Below are 18,694 nucleotides of genomic sequence, written 5' to 3' on the forward strand. Positions count from 1 at the left end.
ACACACATACATGCATGCATGCTCAGTGATGTAGCCATAAACATGTAGCCTCGATCTCACACCAGATAACCTACATCTTAAACAACACGGCACATATGCTAATGTGAAACGTGAAGGCATGATGTTTGTGAGCTGCACACGATGCATATGCTTGTGCGTGTGGGTAAATGCACAGACACGCTTGGGTACATATGTCCGCGGGGGCAAAATGGGAAATAGACACTTCTCTTCATGCCTGTTCTTTAATTGGGGCATTTATTGTTTTGCGGTGGTGTTTACTTCATTAAATTAAGGCACATTTCAAAAAAATGCAGCGTGTTTCAAGGTTTATATAAGCAAAATTATGCTTTCAGCCATTAAGTTGCAAATTAACATATCTTTATGACTGTGGGATATGCCAGTTGAAGATGCTTTTACATTTTCACACTAATCAACTTGACTTTAACATGTTGGATTTCAGTTTGATTTGCTTTCATCGCAAATATTGCTTCCCCCCTCGGCTGTGCGCGCGTGTGTGTGCGCACGTGTATTTGAGTGGAGCTGTGCTAGCGTGTGTGTGTGCGCTTGTGTGTGTGAATGTGTGTGCGCTTGTGTGCCTCTGCTAGTTGTCCATGGCACCTTCATGTCAGCCCAACTGTTCTCTTTCTTAGCAAATCACAAGATGTGTGTGTGTGTGTGTGTGTGTGTGTGTGTGTGTGGAGGGGGGTGTTGCAAGGACAAAATGAACTAATGTTGAATATTCCGTATTGGTTTTACTGTAATTCTTTTCTAATTCTTAGTTTATTCAATTTCATCTCCTTGAGGCTGCTAGGTATGGAAATGAGGTCTGTTCTTTTTTTTTCTTCTTCTTCTTTTTTTTTTTGCCTGTGTAAATTGCAGCTATCACCTCAAGCCTTTTGAGCAAGATTACCCAGATGGCCTTGCGTGGTGTGCCTGAAGTTTTATTTTCCTCCTTTGCCTGCTTTTCCTTCTTGGCTGCGGGGGAAAGGAGAGGGAGCTGGGAAGCCTCCTGAAGGCTCTGGGCAAGGCCAGGAGGCAGCAGCTGTGGCAAAGAGAGATCTGGGGGAAGGAGAAGAAGGAGAAGAAGAAGAAGAAGAAGAAGAAGAGTAGAGTTGGGGAGGGAGCGCTGGGGGGGTGGATGAGACTGGTGCAGAGGGCGTTGTTGTGTGCATGTGTATGAAAAGGGACGGGGGGGGGCAGTAAAATTTGAGAACACCAGCCATTATGAACACTAACCCCTACCTGGCTTGGCTGTCAAGGGGACCGGAATAACCCTTGGAGTACTCAAAGTGGGGGCTGGTGGAGCGGGCACGCTCTGGAGGAACTTGGGCTGTGCGAGCGTGAACATGTGTTTGGAGGTGAGGTGCTGTTTGCAGATGCAGCGAAGGGTGTCCCGGTGTAAACATGGCATTAGCGCGACACCGCTCACATTAGCAATACTTACAAACATCTCGAATCATGCAAGGATTTGGTGAAAAGCGTGATAAACAGCAGCCCCCTGCCCAGGTGATCATTGTTGTGCGAGTGGTGAGACTTGTCATTGGGTTTCCACTCACCGTGCCCTGGACATAATCTGCTGCTGGTTCCCTGCCCCGAGGAAGAATATGATTTTAATACATTAAGGTGGCACAGAGATAGAGAATTATGCAGAGTTAAAGTGTTCACCTGTTTATTATTCTAACATGCAACAGCCTCCATCCACACTAATCTCCAAAAGAACACACCCAAGTCCCAGATTGCTGATCTTGGCTCGGAGGCAACAGTGAAAGGAGATTCTCACCTGAGATAAGGTGAGGAGAGGGGCAGGGGGAGGAGGAGGAGGAGGAGGAGGGAGGAGGAGCTGCATATATCACTTTAAGTCTTCTTACAGAATATTGGAGGAAAAGCTGATGGGAGACGGAGATATTGACACCCATCCAAAAATCTTTTATTTTGTTGAGAATATAGTTGTCCATAGCAGGGATGTGACAAAACAGAAGTCTCAGCATGTAACCCGTATGGTCAGCCTGTTCCCATACTGGAGTGTGTTGCTGGATCAGAATCCCCCCCTGTGTTATTTCAGCAACAGCCTCTCAGATGCTGCTGCCAAAGAGTCAATAGTAAGCTATCACTGTTTGTTTTCACTCCCTCCATTTGTTTGTTTTGTTAAGGTTTTGCTCTCCATCATAATGAATCACTCTTTTTTTCATCTTGTTCTTATTTATTCTCATGGCTGGAGGTAGAATGTGGTGGTTGATGAGGGGCTGAAATGAACTGAGCCTTAGCCTTAGCCCGAGGGCTGGCGCATATCTTAGCATAAGTGATGGCCAACCGGAGGGCTCGAGCCGAGCTGAGAGCGCCCTCAGGACAGCAACTCTGACAGATCATGTATTTATAGGTCTGTTGAAAGACCTCTATTGTGTCCCACATAGCCTCAGAGCATGTCTGTCCTCTGTATTATAATAAAGCCGCTGGCCTTACCGCTATGATGGATGGGTGGCCCTCGAATGGCAAGCTCCAGAATCATTAGAGCACTCCTAACATGCAGGTCTACCCATGTGAAAGGCTAGTGCAGGGAGGGGTGCTACCGGTGAGCAATACAGTACAGTTGAGACCTTTTAATCAAGGATAGGTAGCCCTTATTAATTCTCTACCAGGAGTGGGAGGGAGTGAGAGAAAAAAGGAATAGAGTGAGGGGAGGGGAGGGGGCGTGTTTGCTGATGTTTTTCGCCGAAGGATACATTTGCAATTATCTCAGTGGCGTAAAACGCCTCCGGGCTCTTTCAATACAGGTAAGGATGTGGCACCTATAGTATTTACAGGCAGCTTCACTGGTCAGATTTCATTGCTGCAGAAAATTTCGCCAAAGCCAGGCATTCCATCACACCTGCGCCGAGCCATGTGCCGTCAGTGTGAAAATGTGTGAGCGTGAAGGTGTAACTGAGCGCGGCATATTTATTAGGGGATTTTTTTTTTTTTTGGGAGAAACTATTTAAAAAAATAGAAAAGAAAAACAGAACTTGCTTGAATATGCTCTGCAGCCCAAAAAAAGAAAAAAAAAAAAAACAAGCTTGACTTTTCTGCGCCTAAAGCCTCACAAGCAGAGTGGTGTTTGAGCTGTTTCCCAATCTCATGTTCTTCTGTTACCTCTGGAGTAGAATATAAATGATTCCCTCTCAGTGTACAGTGTATGCCAAGGGGCCTGCAGCGACCATAGTCCGGTCTAAAATTCCTCACTGCAAGCGCACCATAACTCAAGGCCTGACTGATAAATAAACAATGGAAAGTGCAGCATGTTGTGGAGCACTACCTCAAATCCTCCACTTGGAGCACTGTCACATATTGCAGCCCAGTCACTACAGCGTGAGTAGAGGGTCCCAGGGATGTTGGTGCATAACAACGACTGTTTCTTACAAAAAGGAGGCGAGCCAAGCGTTGTTTCTCTGTAGCATGGTGCATGATACATGAGTACTGCACAAAATCAGTGGAAATATACACTTTCCATATCTTTTAAATGGCTCATAATTAAAGAGCAAGGATTTTCATTTAAAAGTGATTTAACAGAGTGTATTAATTTAAGAAACTAGGGTAATTACCTGTTTGATTGCCTATCACGTCCTTTTTAAGTAAGGGGGCACTCCACCAATTTTATATCAATTAAGTAGTCACAGAAAGTACCACAGAGCCTTACACAAAATTACTTAAGTGACATCACTCAAGTAATCACAGCTTGGGGACAGCTAATTTTTAGCAATGGCTATAATAATGGCAATGTGGGTCAGTTGATCGGTTGGCTGGCCCTCCACTGAGGGCCAAAAGTGAAATAGACTTTTCATTTTTAGTAACATATCTTGACAACTTTTGGATAGATTACCATTAAATGCTGTTCAGATGTCCATGGTGCCCAGAGGATGATTCTGACTTTTCATCTTTCGCCAAATTTTCACTTATTCTGTGAAATATCTCAACATATTCATGGTATTCGAGGGTGAAATTTAAGGTTTTGAGTGAAATGTCTTTACAGTTATTTAATGGATTTCCCAGAAATTTCCTACAAACATTCATGTCTCTCTCAGGATTAATCGGAAAAACAAGTGATCCTAATTTGTGCCATCATTTAGTCAACATTTCACTCCAATTCTTTGGTTTATGATCAAACACAAAGCTAACAAGCCTCAACTGTGCTTTGTTTTTAATCCCACATAGCATATGTTAGCATGCTTCCATGCTTAACTAAAATAGTAAACATGATAAATGCTTTCTGCAAAACACTAGCATGTTAGCATTGTCATTGTGAGCATATTAGCATGCTGGCATTCGCGGTTACTTAGTCTGACTCAGCAGATGTAGACTGTGGTTAAAAGCCTGCCAATGGTTGCTTATTTCAGGCTGTGTTCTCCTCCCTCCTGCTGTCTGTGTGTTCCCACCAACACTATTCTGCGCTGCATCCAATACTATGTTCCTGCAATAGCGGAGGCTGCACTTTCAGGACCGCAGTTTCAGACCCGAATACTACTTTCTGATTCATTATTTATAGTTTTAATGGTTGAATCCACCTAAATAAAACTTTGATTCATTATTTGAAGGTAATACCAAGGAACAATACAAAAGAAAACAATGTGAACAGAAGTTATGTCAGCTGAATCCAATCTCCAGTCCATCAGGCCTCAACGACTCTGAAAGAGAGAGACAGTGCGCGCGCGCGCGAGAGAGAGAATTTTTTACTTCTACTGACCCGTCAATATTCAAACCTCAGATTGTGAAACCTCACTTGAATGGTCCTCCTTCTGTCTTCAATTGTTTGTCTATCAACTAAAACTTTATTCCCTTTCAGTACTCACACTTATTTGTCGTACGTCTTACTCTTGTCTACGTGCCCACGTACATCTTACCCTTACCTCTATCTCCAAAGGGGTTGTCCCATTCGGTAGGCGCCACTAGTGTCTAGTGTCCTAGAAATGCAGTCCTGAAAGTGCAGCCTCAACTACTGCAGCTGTACCCATCATGTGTTTAGACCCACCCAAACCTTTTTTATTAATCGCAAATCCCCAAGAGGAAACTAAATCCCTGTAGTCAGCCTACTCTTTTCAAATGTACCTCATTAAAGACAGTTTTTGAGGAGCCGGAAACTATGTTAAAAACAACACATCCTCACACCTGAACGACTGCATGGGTTCATTGCCGGTGATTCCCAAAATTGCATTTGTCACATTCATTTCCAAAACTTCATGACCGTACTTTCATCGTATTTTAACAGTTTTGTTGCGCTTAGGCAAGAAAACTACTTATGACAGTTTAGGTTTAAGAAAACATTGATGCAACAACTTATGTACTTAAATTATTTACATGAAGTGACTTAACTACGTTATTATAAGGTCTTTACAAGACTTCACCTGACTTCCTTCTTTGCTGCTGTACTCATTAGGTTGCTGTTGTTAGATCGTCAATATGGGTTTTAATAAGCTGCTTTCAGAAATTAACCTATATGGTCTTTTTTTCTGATGACAGCAGGCTATTGTGTAGACTGTCTTCCTCCATTGTTGCTTCACTATCCAAAAAACTGTGGCTGAGCTGACAGAAACCACCATGGAGGTTATCAAAGCTTACTGTGTTAAAATCTGTTATACATTAAAACTGGATTATTACAAGTTGCCTCGGGCTCCTACAAAACAGAAAACTTGGGGGACGTTAAGGATTACGTGTTAATATGGTACTGAAGACACAAAAGTAATGATCTTCTCAGACAAGTTCAAGCCCAGGAACCCATCAGTGGAGGTGCTCAGCTCCATTTTTTGTATTTAGACTGGCTCCATTTTACACCAAGACTTGAATATCTAACTAAAGCAAAGCCACTGTGACATATTATTCTCCTAGCGAGTGTCCATTTGAGATATTATCCTACCAGCGATTGTCCATCTAAGAACATTTAAAGCCCCAAAGACTGAGCAGGCATTCATCACACAGATGAACTAATTTTTCCACTAGAAATAATTGCTAGAAATATGTGGCCATTATATTATAATAAAGGTATTTATGAGCCTTCAATCTCTCAGCCTCACTATGAGATATCTTTGAAAATTCGAAATCAGCTCCCGAGGCTTCGGGAGGGGGAGGAGGGGAGGGAGAGAGGGTGAGAAAGAGAGAGGGAGAGAGAGAGAAAGAGAGAGAGAAATGGCAAGGGAGAGATGTGGGAGTTGTGTTTTGCTTTTTCGCCACGGGTTACATTTATAATTATCTTACTGGCATAAAATGGCCATGAGGCTTTTTCAATAAAGGTAGGAGGCACCTACAGTACAGAATATTACCTACAGATCAACACAGAACAAGAGAGAGGACTGCAAATAGGATAAGAGTCAGTCCAGAGTACAAAGTATATCATCGAATAAGTGTATTTAGTTAGGACATTCATTAGGAGCAGTAGCCACTGCTTGCACAGTGCTGTAGAACTGAGCACTGTTAGGGCTGATGATTTGAAGACGAGGTGAATGAGTCCATCCACTGACCTTCACTAGTGGTGAGTAAGCAGAGCCCGGGGAGCGAGGGAAAGATGGCCACAGCCACATTCTCCGGGCCCTTTTCTGCCTTTTGATGACTGGAAATAATCAACTCGAGAGCGAGCGAGTGAGAGAGACATGATCACAGACACGCCACAGAAGAGAGGAGGATCTCAAATTGCTTTATTCTCCTCAAAAACCCCTGTCCTCTAAAGGACTGGAAGTCAGTTTCTTAATACCATTCATCTTTTCTCCAACAGGCTGTGTCCGGAGAGGAGGATATCTCTAATTCCTTTTCAAGTTAGTGTGAATCCAGGAAGTGAGAAGAGATAGGGGCTGGACGGGGTCTCATTAAACTCAGGCTGCCCCACAGGTAACAAACTCAAAAATCACATAGGGTGCACAAAAAGTAGCGCTGAATTTTTAAACTACACTCACATGTTCATTCCCTCTCTTTTACGCCAACCTTCACAATATTTTATTTTGGGGAGATAATGCTGTATTTTGTGGTTGCGGTTTATGTAACTACACAAATTAGCTACACAGTCTTTTCTGCTTTAAAAATATATACTAAAAGTATTACAGGAATAGTTCATTATTTGCCTTTTTTCAGAGTTGATGAAATGAGTAGACTGAAATCAATGCCTGTCATGTCTGTGCAATAAACATGAGCCACTTGTTAGCTTAGCTTAGCACCTGTAAAGCTCATTTAACATATTATATCTTCGCCTATGCAAAAAGCAAAGTGTAAAAATGACTTTAGCTTTTGTGCTAGCTAACTGGTTGCTTGCTGTAGCTTTAGGCCTATACTTTTTTATACACACATGAGAGCGGTATCAATCTTCTCATTTACTCTCGCTCTCGTCAGGTAATGATGACGAAAGTAGCAAGATTAAGCTACATTTTTAAACTATCCAAACGAAAAAATGCCAACCTCGGCCTTCAGGCCTCCCTCCACAGCCACGACCCCAAAATGAGGACAACAAGCACACAGTTGTCATTGTTGAGCGTATCTAAATACCTCTTATCTCATTCACATATAAGAAAACTTTTAGTGTTAGCATTATAATGAAAAAACATCAAATGTGGCTATTGTTAGCACTCAGATCTATCAAGCTAGCATGTCAGTACTGGGAAATTTTGGGCGAACTTTCTCTGCCATTCTTGTGGGACTAGCTTGCTAATAGCTTTAGCAATATATCTGCCTAGCCTTGTGGAAGACTCATTTGCAATAAGTGCACGGACAGGCAGGTTGGCCATCTAATCATTTAATTAAGCCCAAATGAAACGATTGGACGGCCTGTGACTGCCACAAACACTTTATTTTGTCGTTAGAGCGTTTAATTTTTTGGATCGCTATCAGGATGTAAGGAGAATTTCAACAAATTTAACAAAAAAAGCTTCTAAAGTAATTGCCTGCCCGAGTTTTAATGTGCCTGCTCCATGAATCTGGAATAACAGACACTGATATTTTTGATTTGATGATTGAGAGCGAAGCATCACTGTGCACCACTCACAGTTGCACCTCTAGCCTATGAGAATAACAGTCAGTCAAACGGGAATCTAGGGCAAAGAGGCCTGAAAGGGAGACATATAGCATAAACCGTAGATAGCCAAAGAAAGTGGAGATTCTGCCAAAAGGGATGAAGACAAGACGACAGGGCTCCATGTGGGATTTCACTTTGGATTTTGGCCCTGCAGGGATATGTGGAAGCACAACTGACAGGACTTGCGTGGAGAAGTCGGCTCTATTCAATATAACTAAGTAAAGAATGCCCCCATGTAGTCACTGATGCACCAGCATAAATCCTCCAAGGTACAAAATTGCCTTGGTAAAGTTAGCTTTACCTCTCTGGTTGTAGAGAGCTACAAAACGCTACATAATGTTAAAAGCTTCTTATTTGAGCTAAACACATTCAGGATGTTTGAATCGTCAGAGGTAGGGTTGATGCAGTGAAATTCAAATTTAAGGAATTACTAACCGCTGCTTGAAATGCAACGCTGGGCAGACATGTGAAGCCAATCCCCGCAGCAATGTAGAAACAGCGAACAGACACCATGACAACTTTAGTTGAGATTTATTTCACATTTTTTTTTTGCTACATTCCTCTTTTCTCAAATCTAGGGAGCGTAGGTGGGTCAGTCATCTTAGAAATACTTTATATCCAACTTCATATCAATATGTGCTACAAGTAAAAGTGATCTTGGAGTGGGTAGTACAATAAGCTTTAATCTGTTCAGTCATGTCTTCGGCAACGAATTTGCTTTAAAAAGATTTGATGTAAAAAACACAAACACATATACAATGAAAAGATTTACAGGTCTTGACTCAGAGGAGTGTTATGATCCAATTAAATAATCCCTAAAGTAGCACATGGGGGGTTAGCAGTTCATACTCCCCGATGAGGCAAATGGTGTGACAGAATACTTTACTAAATTATTTTCTTTACGGTGTATAGAATTGTATTTGATGTTTAATTTTGATGATACTAATGTCAACTATATTTTATGGCATAATCCAATAAAGTAACTTCCATTAAAGTAAAAAAAAAAAACACTTCATTGATATCACAATATTCACCATCATGTTAATTGTGAAAAAAGATGCTTTTGTTGAAACTAAGTGTTGTTGACAACTGAGACATTCTGTACTGTAAGCAACACATTAGTGACCTTTTTACAGCAAGGGATAAAAACAGCCAATTTGCCAGTGAGACAACAAAATCAAGTCACTGGTGACAAGCTATGCAACATACTACATCAGCAATAAAAGCCTTTTTTAATTTATATGGGTATTATAGAAATCATATTCAACCTAATGTAGGCTCTAAGTTTTAAAACAAACTTTGTTTGGGGATCCAGCGTATATAAATCCTTTTTAAATTGGCTTATGGGGGGCTAGACAATCACAAATGTCCTTGCAATCTCAAACTTATCAAATGTCTTGTATCTTCTTATGGCAAAAAAATCTCCTGTTGCACCTCATTTTTTTATTCTCTAGATGGTTCTCAAGTTTAAGAAAACAAAAACATCAACAAGGAAACGAAGAAAAACCAGAGTCCACAGAGCTCTGCAGCGTCGAGCGTTTAGGCTGCCACAGAAAAGTCTAGCACCTCCTGCTGCTCGGGAGGTTTCTAGTCCAGCTGCTCCTGCTTTATCCTGTTTGAATTGGATCCTCGCTGACTCGTCCTCCTCAGTTCCCTCCTCAGGACGTACTCGCTGAATTGGGATGAGTCCACGCCGCCGCCGCAGGAGCCGGCGATCTCGAAGCCGCGCTGTTGGAGACGCTCTAGAACCTGCGAAAGGTGGGATGGGATAGGAAGGAGGAAGACGTCAGTGGAGAGCATCATTAGCGTCCTTTATCAGCACTCCGGTGACAGGCAGTGCTTTCTCATACATGCCTGATTAGTCATTCGTGGAGGTCTACCAGTCCCCATACACCTTACTGTAACCTCTAACCTTTTGTCTCCTACTGCAAAGCTTGAAAACACAGAATCGTCCAGAACTCCTCTAGTTGTGCTGCCGAGTTAGTGCTAAGTCTAGCATTAGAAACAGCTTTGGGAGTAAGCTGCAACATACGGCCTGTGACGGGAATTTGGATGAGACTTTCACAAGACTTTCAAAAAACCAAGGGCCTCTCGTTTTGCCTCATTTTCATTGTTTTCTGGTCTATTTGTGTTTATGTACGCGCGTGTGTGTGTAGCTGCTCCTGATCTCGCAGCCTTGCAGACATCTACAGACGTGTCCGGGGGGCCTGTAGGATCACATTCCATCGAAGAGGCCCCAGGGAGCAGCGAGGCTTTCTCTCTGCCACTTGGCTCAGTGTGGACTGCTCAGCAACACCCCCTCTTCTCCCCGTTTCCCCCCCCCCCCCAGCCCCCAGGCCCCAGGCCCAAGCCTCCGCCAAAACTACAAAGGTCCCCCTACTGCTGGCAGCTCTCTCTGCCCCCCCTCCTCCTTCCTTCTCTCAAAACCCCCGCCCTGCCTCCATTAGCCGCAGATACAGCATCCACCGCCGGCGTGCTTTAATAACCAAACAGGATTATGGGCCCTGCCTGGGGACAACCTGCCAGGGAGCATGCTCACTCTCTTGCTCGCTCTCCACGACTCACACACTTCAGAGACGGGGGTTTGTTTGTGTGTTTTTTGGGAGGGAGATGGAGATTTGACTTCCTCGGATGGAGACGCAGTCCAAATCATTGTGAAATCTTTTCAAACATGCCTCTCCTCCATCATTTATTGATGCATATCTGAGGAGTTCACCATCAATGAATTAGTGGAATGTCAATATATAATCAGGCAAATACAATATTGCCAAATACATGCTGAATATAAAAGATGAACTGAAGCTTTTTTGTTTGTCTTACAAGCACGGTTTTGCCCTGAACCCTTCTATGCCCAAGAAAGGATGATATTAAATCCTTTGTATTCGGTGTAAATGTAACAGCAAGTGTCAAGACTATACCTGCCCTTTAGTTCTATCCATTTTTGGATGCTAAAAGACTTCAAGTCATAGTTTTACCCCCTCGAGGAAATCACAACTTTCCCAACACCTTTAAAGTGTTAATTAAAACAACAGTAAAGGATGTCTTTGGTCGACAGGAATAACACGGCAGGACTACCTTCCTAACTTTTCTTTAAGTTAAGTGTTGAACAGCCAGCACAGCCTCAAAGAATCGCCTGTATCCATGTACTTAAGCGTCTGGAGTCTTGTGGATCTTCAGAACTATTTCTTTGATATGAAACAGTGTGAAATTGTGTTTAACGCGCTTGTTTCCTGCATGTTATAAACAAAAATATGAGGAGCTGCTTGGATTTATATCTTACTTTAAATTCAGCATTGATCCAGCAACCCCTCTAAGACACTCAGGGGAAGCATCTAATCACTACTTAAGTGTTTCACCGCATCCTGAATGCCCCCCCACCCCCCCTCCGTTTGCACGTACATGTGACCCTCCGCCATGACTCAAAGTGTCAGCCATTCCTTCGCTTAATGGGTCGAAATCCACCATTAACCCGTTTACTGTCCCTTTTCTGCAGGTTGGCACTAATGCCCACAATCAAAATGACTTATGGATTTAATTCTAAAGGTTTTTCATCCACATGAAACTCAGAACGAAGGCGATTGGGTGGGACGTGCGGACCGTATTATGAGTGTTGCAAAGAGATGCGTGATATTAAAGCTGACCATCCCACCAGCCGAAGTCGAAATCATTATTCTGGTCGGATCACAGAAAAGTAAAGATAGTGGTAGACTTGCGTAATGATGGCTTGTTAAATTGATTCTTTGATGAACTCATCAAAGAGCTCATTTTTCCTGCAAGGCTGTTCTTGTGATTCGATTAGATTAAAAAAGATTTTGCAGTCAGACATGAGTAAAATTCTAAAAGTATACAGTGTAACAGCAGATGAGAAGGAGCTGAATGAACAGATCATCACCTCAGTCACTTCTTTGGGCATACAAGTGGATGGAAAAATAAAGAAATAAAATATTAAAACTGTTCCCATTACCTGGACAGAGTTGAGGTGGCAGTAACCATTGAGCGGGAAGCGGATGACGTGCGTGGAGTCATGGTTCCAGCCGGCATTGACGGAGTTGCACATGACGTCACCGATCTCCGGAAACACGTCCTCAATCAAGGCCTTGTCGCCGCTGAGCGTGATCCTCTCGCCCAGGTCGGGCGCGACACGCACCACCAAACACTCGCATGGGCGCGACACCCGGCTCAGCTCCTGGTCCTGGCGCCAGCGCTCCAGCTCAGCAAGCATGGGCTGCAGCTGGAAGTACCGCGCCTCCTCGTACAGCAGACTGTAGTCCTGTAGGAGACGAGACAAAGAGCGTGAATAGAAATAATTATGTTGTGTTGCTTGATATGATGATTCTGTTTATGCAGGGGTTTTTTTTCACAAGAATAACTGCTAACTGCTGCTAAAATTTTATACATCCATGACTGTAGCTACAGTTAGCTTGTTAGCCACGCAGCTAGCTAGAGGAGTGTTGGCGTTTACACCGCTAGCACAAGGGCTCTGGGCCGCTGGGAAAGAGAGGTTTTCAGGCCCGGGGTTAGCTGGTTAGCATGCTAACATAGACGTCACTGTTATAACTTTACATTCTGTTGATAATGTTTGTTAATTTTTTAATGTTTTACATTTTTTTATGTAAAGATACAGAACTGAAAATGACGTCACATTCTCTGTCTCTCTGTTGTAATACGAGCTTCTCTGCTCTTTGTTTTGGTAGCTAGGCTGGCTAGGTGTGAATGCTACTGCAAGCAAGTTCTTCCCCTGTCCTCACCACATCTGTTTTCAACATGGCAGCCTGGTAAGAAATGTTCTCATAGCTAAACAATACATTAAAATATTGCTCTCAGTGAATATTGATTCAGTCCTTAAGTCCTGAAACAAGGCAATAGGTTAGCATTTATGCACTATGGGTTCCCTCGTCTCAAAGTCAATTTGTTTTTTTTATGGGTTTTCTGCTGCTTTGTATTTTGCCCCAACGTCACTGAGTGAATGGTACACGTTTTGGTCCGAGATGCCGTTCTGGTGCGATATCTAGTGGCGGTAAATGACGTACATTTCACCTTTAAATGTAAATTCAGTGTTTCATGTAAATCTAGTGACATTTCCGAAGTTTGTGGTGCAAAAATCCACACTGTGAATATCTGCATATATTTACCCCAGAAAAAACTGTAAGCGTTTGCAAGTTGTCAAAATGTTGCATTCTTTGTAAAAGTATAAAATGGTAAACAGTGAAAACAGTGGGTGACTCATGCTGTGTCACGAGGTCAACACTAGAATGATTATGATTAGCAAAAAAACTTTCCAACATACTTCATGTGGATCATTAATCTAATACGTAGAATAAGCATTCTGGATTGAAGGATTTTATTTATAACAAAAATAGCCCAAAATCTCTTTCCTCAGGCAATCCAACAAAAACATTATATAAACATATATTGTACAAAGATACTTCCTCCTCCCTTTTAAGGTAGACTGAACTGAATTGGAGGCAGCTGGTAGCCTAAATGCAGCATACACAGTACATCTTGCTATACTAGAGAGCAAAATAACCAAAAAAGAGGATAAACTAATCAGTTTAAGGTCGTGTTTTTCCGTTCCAAACCAACAGAGAAACAACAAATAAGTTCTGTTCTACATGAACGAGCAATAAACCCCAGCCAAGTAGAGGAGATGTAGTGCGACGTGCAACACAGGGTTGCGTGGGGTAGAGGAGCAGATCCTTTACTCGCAGGACTGCAGGGCCTAAAATCGCACCACAATCAAGTTTTCTCATGCTCCGTGCAAAATCTACTCAATGTGAATGTGGCCTTAGCCTGAACTTGAGCCTGTCTTTTGTCTTTGCTTATTTTAGCTGACATACTTTACACTGATTGAGTCACACTGTGGACAGTCCATCAGATAATGTGGTTATTTGTTTTCTCCCGGGGCAAGTTAAGTAATTACTGACTAAATGACACATAAGAGTAAAAAAAAAAAGAAAAGAAGGAATGCTAATGTGTCACATACAGTGAGACTCACCCTGGATGGACACTTGGCACATGATCATAGGGCGCTAGAGAAATCTAGCACATGCAATGTGGTCATGGCAGAGCCAGAGCATTTATTTATTTGTCTTGATGCGAGCTTATTGTTCTGCTTACATATCTCAAAAGAATCTGTGGCCACTAACAGCTGGAGGCGTACTCCTGATGAGTAAATGCATTATGATTGAGCTTTGTTTGCCCTCATATTTTGTCTCCGTGCATGGGAACCGTTTCCAGCGATTCAAGGGGGACCATGTGACCGAAGGCTTTCCACGGCCTTAGCATTCATTGTGTGTGCGCTAAGTTGTAGGACTGCTGACTGGCTGATGGGACTTTACAGTTTCTAGGATGGACATGCACTCACTTTGAAGTCGTCTGGGATGAGGAGCTTGGACGTCCTGAGGAAGTTGAGGATGTAGCGGAACATGTGTCCATCCCTGTCAATGAAGTAGTGCTGCTTCAGGCTGTCCAGGACTATAGGCTCTGTGCCATCAAAGAGACGACCAATTCTACCCACAGAGAGGGGAGGGGTGGTGGGTGAGGCGGAAAGGGGGGGATGGAGGGAGGCGGGGGAGGGGGGACAACATGTCAACATTAGGAATCTTTCTTGATTCATGCATGCAATAGTTCACATTCAGTACTTTTGAGATCATCTCTCCGTTTCCTGCTTCCTTGTTGAGTGAGAAACGAGGGATGGAAAAGTGATACAGTGAGGCAACAGGGATGTGACTCACTCATTTTGTCAACCTCTGAAATGTTTTTCACACCTTCGCACAGACACGCACGCATTACCGAGCACAGTGCACGCATCGGCGGTGATGGGAAGAAAGGGAAAGATTAAAAACAGAGGTGCTCTGAAAAGGTCAGCTGGTAGCTGGTTGCCCGAGGCCGGATGCCAGTCACCCTCGGGCCCGTGCTCGGAGCGACAGTGCGGGCCCCCTCAGCCTCCAGATGGCCCCATGCCCTTTGGCCCTTTGCTGCTGCTGTGACATCTGTCAGAATAACCAAGTTGCTTTTGTCTGTGCGCTGCATTCGGCACTTGGAGCTCCTGCAAATTGTTTACTGCTTCAAAATAACTGTTTTGTGATACTACCTGATAAATCCAAAAGAAACTAACACTCCAGATTTATTTGATACAAGAGAAGACATTTCATACATCCTCAGCTTCTCTCCTCCAAGTGCATCCATGAGACATTTTTGTGATTTGAGGAGATGTGACATTTGACTCTTTAATGTCACAGGATGACATTCTGACGCTGATAAACACATCTGAACTCTCTACAAGACACTGAATCTTCCACAGTCTCACAAACATTCACTCCTGGCTAAAAGAACACAAACGCAATCTCCATCAGACTCTTAAAAATACAGATGCATGGTAGAGCAGACTCACCGGGATTCTGGGAATTTTGTTAAGGTGGCCAGACTGCTGGTGTACATGTGTCCGCCCACGTCAATATGCACGGGGGCATTGGACTTGGTGAGCTGTGCAGGTGTTGGGATGCCCTGGTTACTCAATGGAGACACTGGTGACCTTGTGATCATGGGCCTGGACATACTGGAGCGATTATCCTGCAAAACAAGACAAAATATTATAAACACGAAGAGACGTGTTCAAGAAGAGAAATACACCAAGAAGAAAAGAAGAAGGGGACTTGATAATCAAGATGTAAAACATGTAAATCTTAATTTTTCTGTAATATAACACACTCCACAGTCAGAAGTGAGAGCAAAGATTTCCTTCTCTGCCAGATAGAGCAGCCTGACCTTGACCTGAATGTTGCCACAATCCACAAGCATCCACTCCTGTGGGCCATAATCTCCAAAACCAAATTAATTTGGAGCATCAATCTCAGAGTCTTGGAAATGAGCAATAATGACTCTTGATTTGAATACCGTAATAGGATTTGGAGAAATTGTCTCCTGTTAACCTACAAACACCATTAGCAGACAATTTTCCGTGGAGCTCTGGAAAGAAAATTAGTTTTTAGCCGCCAAAGTTTCAGACCCTGAGAGAGGCTGGTGGTGGTGGTGGTGGGGGGGAGGTGTGGTGGGTTGGGGGGGGAAATAGTGTCTGCAACATCTCAATCAGATAAAAACATCCTCTGAAAAATGACGGAAACTGGTTAAAATGCGAGCAGAACGCGTGCAAAGTGCGTGCGCGGTGCTCAAATTACGCGACAATAGTGCGCACCGCATTTAAGGACAGCAGGAAGAACAATTCACACACTGCGTGCGGTTAAAAAAAAAAAAGCAAAAAAAAAAAAAAAAAAAAGACCTAAGTGTCTGTCACTTCGCTCCTACAGTAAAAAGTCGCAGTCGGACCCCTGGTTCTGAACAGAAAAATCTCTCTCACAAACAATCACCCGGACTTTACGCGGTTACCTGCGCCGGCATCACTGTGGTTGGAGAAGAAGTCACCGAGTGGTCATTTTGCTTGAGAGACGCTGCGGGGACCGGCTCTCCTCTGACTGCGTACATGAGCGAGGGCTCCCTGCACTCCGCCGCTCGCATCGGGAGCCGTTTGAGGGAAGCATGCACGGACTCGTCCACGGAACTGATTGGACGCGGTCGCTTTCTGGCTTTCTGGTGCGTTAAGTCCATGATGTCCGTCTCGTCCATTATTGCAGCGACTTCTCGAACAGATAGGAGGGACGCGGCCGGCTGTTTTCTTCTGCGGAGAGAGGCGTGAAGAGCTGGGGAGAGAGCACCGGGGGAAGAGCGGCGCCGTGGCTGTCACACGGAGCAGCTTCTTTGCAATGGCTGGGAGAAGTCAAAGCCCCCGACAACATTAGCATTGTAGCGCCCGCGGCTCTTTTGGGCTGTCGCTGCTTCAGTGGCAGGTATGTGTGTCGCATTTTTTCAGAATAAAACAAATCTCGTCTGAGGAGGACAAAAAAAAAAAAAGAAGGAGATCTCCTGCTGGTTATGCGAGTGGGGTCAGCGCACACATCTGGACCTGTCACAGCTGGCCTTTGCCCTTTTGGAGCAGTGTTTCTGCGCGCCCTCCTCCTGATGATCTGCAGCAGTTTTTGAGATCAGTGAATCAAACTCCTCTCCTTCAACACCACAAAAGTTGAGTAAAAGAAGCCCACCAAAAAAAAAAAAAAAAGAAAGAAAGAAAAGAAGAAAAGGACGGTGACCAACCCACTCAGCCACCTGGACAAAAATGGCCCTTTAACACCCTCCACCCACAAACACACACATCACTCACAAGCACCTGACTGGTGATGATCTTTGCAATCACACAAAAAGCAACCAGTGGTCGCTCAGGTGTGACTTTGAAGTGCACAAACACTCTTTTTCATCATTTGTACTGAATTTCTATAAGAAAGACAGCTCATGCGCCACATCGCAGCAGCCCGAACCAACGCTTGTAACATCCTTTTCATCAGTTTCTCGGTGGTTACGCTCCTGACAGATATCAGAGTTTGGTACATGATGCAAACACCACCTCCGATGACCACATCAGCATTGCAAAACCACCACGCTAATGACTTCACGGGGTATAAAAACCACACCACAACATGTCCAATTGCAGTTAAAAGTACTGCCACAGCACTCTCCTGGGCTGTTTTTTCCCCTTCATAGAAAATGCAGGGAATCCACAAATTTTAATAACATTCAGATTAAAATTAATTAGTTCAACCACTGGCCTTAAAACATCCACATTCCTGCTTCTCATTGGCAGTGTGAGTTTCACACCTAGATACCCAATTAGCAATTAAGCTTGCCTTTGAGTGTAGGCCTCCAATGCGGTGTGTGATCCTGGTCTGATTTGCATGCCGCTTGTGCACGCGCTGATAAGCACAGGCAGCAGCCATACATAGTTTTAAAATTCAACTCCAGAATCCCTCGCAGAAGGCAAAGGGGCCTGCAGGGCAAAAGAGAGAGAAATCACATGGCTGCTCTTCAAAAGGGGACCTGTGTAAGGCAGCCGGCAAAGTGCGTGGGATCACACTCAGAATGCAGGTAATTTGTTCCCTGACTAATTTGTGGAGATGGTGGTGTGTGTGTGTGTGTGTGTGTGTGTGTGAGTGAGTGTGAGAGCGACTGTGTGCCTGTGGAGAGTAAGTTCTGAAAACAGCTTGGTGGAATTGGATTTCCTCAAAGCCTTGTCATCGCAAAGGTGGATTGAGTGTAAAATCTGTAAGGCATTATGGAAAATTGCAGGGGAGAGAGAAGAGAGAGTGAAAGAGAACGGGTGGTTGGGTGGGTGGGAGGTGGAAGAGGGTAGCGGGCGATGGGAATGAGCTCTTATATCACAAAATCACTCCGACTTTTTCGAAGTAAAGACACGTGTGTGCATGCGGGGCGATGTCCACGTCGCATCTCGGTGTTCTTATCTCAAGGACGGTTTCACGGAGGTCACCGCATCCTCCTACACCGTCCACTCCGATTGAGGACCGATCAGCCGGCAGCTCCAGATGTGCACACCAGCACCACTTTTCCTACCTGTTGCCATTTTAAAATTTCTTGGCACAGTGCTCCCAAAAGTCTCCCACGTGACCGTGTTTGTGTTCCCAAAGTTTCCAGCCTTTGTGAAACAAGTCGAAACGTATGTGTTTAGGGAACACGCTCGGCTTGTGTAATTTTGTTGCGCCACAGTATGCACAAACAAATCTAAAACAGGCACAGCGCATCAAAGCCTCGAGTACTTTGGCTGCTCCAGTT

General features: G+C 43.9%; 1 protein-coding gene across 1 annotated transcript; it reads right to left on the reverse strand.

Annotated features, from left to right (window-relative positions):
* Positions 1–8,534: 8,534 nt before the first annotated feature.
* LOC311266847 (BTB/POZ domain-containing protein KCTD1-like) lies at positions 8,535–17,047 on the reverse strand. The gene is given in 7 exon segments (XM_084369442.1): positions 8,535–9,769; positions 11,985–12,290; positions 14,385–14,529; positions 15,414–15,592; positions 16,406–16,670; positions 16,672–16,716; positions 16,718–17,047. Coding segments are annotated over 7 exon segments (1,263 nt in total). The 5' UTR covers positions 16,879–17,047; the 3' UTR covers positions 8,535–9,607.
* Positions 17,048–18,694: the final 1,647 nt, after the last annotated feature.

This window comes from Pagrus pagrus, assembly GCF_965226575.1.
Source record: "Pagrus pagrus genome assembly, chromosome: 12".
NCBI classification, from domain to species: Eukaryota; Metazoa; Chordata; class Actinopteri; order Spariformes; family Sparidae; genus Pagrus; species Pagrus pagrus.